At 40.3% G+C, this 6,000-nt stretch overlaps 1 protein-coding gene across 1 annotated transcript in view; it reads left to right on the top strand.

The window, feature by feature from the left end:
• Nucleotides 1-2,865: 2,865 nt before the first annotated feature.
• The window catches only part of CUBN (cubilin), a 254,992-nt gene continuing 251,857 nt past the window's right edge, over nt 2,866-6,000 (top strand). Inside the window, exons 1-4 of the mRNA XM_037060773.1 lie at nt 2,866-3,133; nt 3,519-3,648; nt 4,557-4,652; nt 5,235-5,273. Of these exons, the coding sequence (XP_036916668.1) occupies nt 3,021-3,133; nt 3,519-3,648; nt 4,557-4,652; nt 5,235-5,273 (378 nt within the window). The 5' untranslated portion in view covers nt 2,866-3,020. The remainder of the gene's footprint in view (nt 3,134-3,518; nt 3,649-4,556; nt 4,653-5,234; nt 5,274-6,000) is intronic.

Here is a 6,000-nt window from a genome sequence, read left to right as displayed (position 1 = left end):
CACTATTCTTAACCTCCTCCTCTCTATTTTGTGCCTACTTATTACACTTCTCATTCTCTGAACCTTTTCCCTTCATTCTCCCCCTCCCCACTGATAACCCTCTGTGTGATCTCTGTTTCTGTGAGTCTGTTCCTGTTCTATTTGCTTAATTTTTGTTTTTGGTTTTTAGGTTCAGTTGTCAATAGTTATGAGTTTGTTGCCATTTTGCTATTCATAGTTTTTAATCTTTTTTCTTAGATAAGTCCCTTTAACATTTCATGTAATAAGGACTTGGTGATGATGAACTCCTTTAGCTTGACTTTACCTGGGAAGCACTCTATCTGCCCTTCCATTCTAAATGATAGCTTTGCTGGATTGAGTCATCTTGGATGTAGGGCCTTGCCTTTCATGACTTGGAATGTTTCCTTATAGCCTCTTCTTTCCTGTAAGGTCTCTTTTGAGAAATCACTGACAGTCTTATGGGAACTCCTTTGTAGGTAACTGTCTCCTTTCTTCTTGCTGATTTTAAGATTCTCCCCTTATCTTTAATCTTGGGTAATTAATTATGATGTGCCTTGGTGTGTTCCTCCTTGGGTCCAATTTCTTTGGGACTCTCTGAATTTCCTGTACTTCCTGGAAGTCTATTTCCTTCTCCAGATTGGGGAAGTTCTCCTTCATCATGTTTTCAAACAAGCTTTCAATTTCTTGCTCTTCCTCTTCTGCTTCTTGCTCCCCTATGATTTGGATGTTGGAACATTTAAAGTTGTCTGAGAGGTTCCAAAGCCTCTCCTCATTTTTTGAATTCTTGTTTCTGCATTCTGCTCCAGTTGGAAGTTCATTTCTTCCTTTTGTTCCAAATGATTGATTTGAGTCCCAGTTTTCTTCCCTTCATTGCTGGTTCCCTGTATATTTTCCTTTATTTCACTTATGTAGCCTTCATTTCTTCCTTCATTTTGTGACTGAGTTCAATCAATTCTGTGAGCATCCTGATTACCAGTGTTTTGAACTGTGCATCTGATAGGTTGGTTGTCTCCTCATTGTTTAGTTCTATTTTTGGAGTTTTGAACTCTTCTTTCATCTGGGCCCTATTTCTTTGACTCAGTGCACCTGTTACGTGGTGAGGGGTGGAGCCTTAGGTACTCACTAGGGCAGGGCAACCTCCTTGTTGCGTTGTGGCACTCTGTGGGGGAGGATTCTGAGAGGGAACAACACCGCTTGCTTGGCTCTCATCCGACTTTTCATCACCCCCTCCCTTCCTACAAGCAGATTGTGCTGTTTCAGGTGCTGATTCGCAGGTGGGTGGTTTATGTATGTTTTAGGACCCTGTGGGCCTCTCTAACAGACTGTCCTGTGAGACCAGGAGTTTCCCCTGTTGCCGCAACTCCCACAGATTTTTTACAGCCAGTGGTTTTGAGTCTTTAGTTTCCCACCCTGAAACCCTGGGTGGCATGGTCTCTCTTACCCCCTCATTGTTCCTCCTGGCTTATCTGCACAGACGTGGGATTGCCCACGTGGTCTGCCACCTTGCCTTGCTGCAGGTCCGATATGCCCTAGCTGCCCATCTCCGCTCCTCGTACCAGTCTGGATGTTTCCTTAATTCCTTGGTTGTTGGACTTCCAGGCAGTTTGATTTCCTGGCAGTTCTGGTTGTTCTTTGTTTTTAAATTGGTTGTTATCCCTCCTCTGGTTGTGCGAGGAAGAGAAGCATTACTGCCTATGCCTCCATCTTACCCAGAATCCTGATTTCTGACTTATTTTACTTAGCAGAGTATCAAACAGGTTACAGCATGTTTCAGGATTTCCTTCCATTTTAAGGCTGGATAATATTGCATTATGTATGTACATAACACATTTTATTTATCCACTCATATCTGTCAATGGACACTTGGGTTGCTTCTACCTTTTCACTACTGTGGATAATGCTGCTATGAACATGATGGGAAAGATGTCTTCACATCTCTGTTTTCAGTTCTTTTGTGTTTATGTCCAGGGATTGCTGGACTATGCAATAACTCTGTGTTTAATATTTTAGGAGCTGCCATACTGTATTATAGTGGCTGTACCATTTTCCATTCCCATCAACAGTGGGCAAGGGTTCCAATGTCTTTTTACATCCTCACCAACATCCTGTTCTTTTCTATTTTGTCTTGGTTTTGACTGTGGCGATTGTAATGGGTCTGAAGTGGTATCTCATTGTGGTTTTGATTCGAATTTCCCTACTGATGAGTGATGTTGAGCATATTTTCATCCGTTTTTTTTCTGGCCATTAGTATATCTTCATTGGATAAATGTCTTTCCTTTTTCAATTTCTTGATTGGGTTATTTGTATCTTGTTGTTGTTTTTGTTGTTCAGTTACAGGAGATCTCTATATATTCTGAGTATTAACCTCTTATCATATATGTGATTTGCAAATACCTTTTCACATTCTCTGAGTTGCCTGTACAGTCTGTTGATGGTGACACAAGCTTTTCACTTTGAAGTGGTCCAGTGTATCTTTTTGTTGTTGCCTCTGCTTCTGGTGTTGTAAGAAATCATTGCCAAATCCCATGTCATGAAGTTTCTCCCTGTTTTCTTCTAATAGTGGTATAGTTTGGGCTCTTATACTTAGGCTTTTGATTCATTCTGAGTTAATTTTTATGCATAGTGTAGTGTTAAGGACTTCATTCTTTTGCTTGTGGATATCATGCAAAACTTTTCCCAGCACCATTTGTTGAAAGATGTGTTACATCTTAAGCAAGGACTGTTTTAGTGGGTGTTTCCAAAGCAGTCTGTTACCATTTCAAAGGTCAAACAGATAATGATTAAATTGTACATCACTTAAAAGTTGAAGAGTAAGGAAGATCTAAGATCATTTACATCCCTCAGGAAGAAAAAATAACAGCCTGGACAGCCTTCTAGGGCAAAGAAGAAAGGACTGAAAAAGTGCAGGACATTCCCCAGGTCAAAGTACATGTGCCTGGTGCACCTTCCCTGCACTCCCACTCTCAGTTGGTTGGAGAGCCTCTCTCTTACCTGACGACCTGCGAGGGGCAGTGAGGACCATGTCCTCGACTTTTCTCTGGAGCGTGGTTATTTTATGGACAACTGTGGAGTCAAATGGTGGAGATGGAAGACTTGAGTGGCAGAGACAAAAAAGGAACACTGATCTCCAACAGTAAGTAGACACACATGATTATTTCTGCTGGTAGACTAGGGTAGTTCCTCATCAATTTTCACAAAGCAAAGGTGTAATTTATCTTGAGGAAAATAATGGTATTAAAAACAAATATGGAAGAACATTTGGGTTGATGTATGGGATGATCATCTTATCCACAAATAATTTCTTTATCATTTTTCAAAGAAGACAAGTGTGCAATTACTAGGACATATCTTTAGAAAATGTGTAGAAGAAGAAATGACAGAGGAACAGGGAAAATTTGCTTGAGTTGACTACAAAATGGAAGTATATGCAGTTTATAGGTGTGCAATGAGAAACTTCATTTTTTGGATTTGAAAGTATATGCTAATTACTGATGCATTCTCTGGTTTGAATTGTATAGGCCTCGAATGGCTACAGAGAGAGGAAATTTAGTGTTTCTTACTGGGTCTGCTCAAAATATTGAATTTAAAACTGGATCCCTGGGGAAAATTAAATTAAATGATGAAGACCTTGGTGAATGTTTGCATCAGGTAATACACTGGAGATACATTGAAGTAATTTTGTATATTGATTTATGGTGGTGTAATTGAGCAATTCTAGATTAATTTGGAATCTTTAGCACAGAGAACAGCATTGGAGAGAACACAGGCTGTGTAAAAAATAATGCCCTCGGGTTAATGATGGGTAAAGAGAGTAATGGTAGTAATGTGCAGGCTTATGCACTCTTGTCCAGAGAAGGTGCAGAGGGTGGTACTTGGACCCCTCCACAACGGAGCAAGGAAGGAGAGGGACCAGAGAAAGGGGGAGAGGTGACCAGTTCACTTCTACCACAGAGCAGAATTAGCCAATTACTTTCCTGCCTTATGGAGACTTTCGTGTTCACTGTTTGCTACATCATGCTGGTGTATCCATCACAGTGTAGAAGCTGGCATTGTTTTAGGCTTCCTTTGGGCTATCCACTGTGCCCAGGACTTCCGTGCATTATCTCGTATAACCCTCACAGCTGGCCTGTGAGGTTGGCTCAATTAGGACCCCATTCATGGGGGATGCAAAGGAACCCTGTCACAGTTCTGTCACTTGCCCACGGGCACAGAAAGAATAGCTGAGCCAAGATCTGAAACCCCAACTGCCTGCTTCCAAGCCAGGCTTTGAATAAGCACTCTAAACTATATATTATGGGGAAAATATGCAAACGGAAAATAACTTCATGAATTGTTGCTGAAAAAGGTAAATGGAATTATGCCATGGCTATTTTAGCCTGATGTTTATTATACATGGCATTGTTTGGGTTTTTATAATAATGGGCAAGATCTCAGTGCTTAAAATAAAATACTACTCATTTCAGAGTTTTACTCCTATAACAAATACATACATTTTTCACCAGCATTCTCCTCCTCCTCCTCTTTCTTTTTCTTTTCCATCTTCCTTTTAAAATTAGATCCATAAAAACAAAGATGATATTACAGATTTAAAAAGGAGTGCAATGGGTCTGCCTCAGAATATTTCTAGTCAAATCGATCAGCTTAATTCTAAGGTAAGTCTTACGTCTGTACCATTAGAGCAAATGGGTTCTCCTTAGTTCAACCTCGCAAGTAACCATTCTGCAAGATATAGGCAAACATTGTGCCCTCTGCAGAAATGTAACATTGTAATTATGGACTTTTCGGTTACACACGACACAGCTCTAGTAGAGGAGGTGGATGTGGGGAAGGGCAGAATATTGGAAATGCTGTGGCCAGGACTCGTTGTGTGTAAGTAGCCTTGCTCGTGTTCTGATAAGAACTTCATATTGGAGAAGTGGGTGAATCTCTGCCATTTATAAGAATTCCCATAGTTCCTGTGTGCAGAAAAACAATGAATCAACTTATCAGTGGGTGTAGTTCTTTTTAAAAGATGAGTTTAAAGAATCAGTGTGATGAAAGAGAGTAGGAACGAAGGAAAGCTTAGAGGGGAGAGGAATGAGGGGTTATGGCAATAAAAAAAGAAAGAGATAAAGTCAGTCTTTAAAAACAGATAAACCCAAAAGAGGATTTTAGGAAAGTATGTTAAGGGGATAACATTTTATATAAAATGCCTTTGAACCAGTTAATGGATGCTCTTTCCTTCCAATTTCTAGTTTGTAGATCTTCAGAGAAAATTTCAAAGCTTGCAGCAGGTAAGTCCATAACTACTATATATATAATATCTGTTGCTTAAAATGCACTAGAATCATGGATGGATCTAGTGTTATCTTAGGATGGATGAATGATTAACATGGAGGACTTTGATTTTTCCTGAAATTGAATTCTCATCATAGTTCATGCTCTCCAAGATGCAGATGAGGAGCTTGTGTCTCAGAGATGAGGTGGCCAGCCCAAGGTCACTGGGCCTGTGAGATGTGTGAGCCTGTGAGGCCTTCTGACTCTGAGTTCAGCAGTCCACATGCTCTTCCTCTCACAGGGCACCTGTTCATGGTGTGATGGCAGGCTTATGTGCGCTGCGCCCGGTCAGCTCGTGATCAGCTACCCTGCTGATTCTGGGATCCAGGGCCAAGTTTTGAAAGGTCGTGTACCTCTCCAACACTAAATTCAGAAATCCGGGGTATAACACAAAATATTCCAAATGTCCTTAAAGGTGCATTTGCTGTTCATTAAATTTGAGCAGTTTCTAGAGTGTACCTTCCATTACTTTACTACATGTGTATAAACTAGTCCTTGTAATTTTAGTCTTTTTCCCCCCTTTTGTAAGTAGTTGCCATTTTTAAGAGTTTAATAGAAGCCACAACCTTCTACCCAAAGAAATGGACAGAATGTCCCATTTATATTTAAAAATTTAAACAAAAGTCAGGAGACACCAGGTTCATAATTTCTGCCCTAATGTTCTTGATCCGTTTTGATTATACT

This window comes from Sturnira hondurensis, unplaced genomic scaffold (assembly GCF_014824575.4).
Source record: "Sturnira hondurensis isolate 20B ecotype Veracruz unplaced genomic scaffold, ASM1482457v3 Scaffold0012488, whole genome shotgun sequence".
Classification (NCBI taxonomy): Eukaryota; Metazoa; Chordata; class Mammalia; order Chiroptera; family Phyllostomidae; genus Sturnira; species Sturnira hondurensis.
Note: the sequence above shows the minus strand (reverse complement) of the source record. Positions and strands in the feature narration are given on the sequence as shown.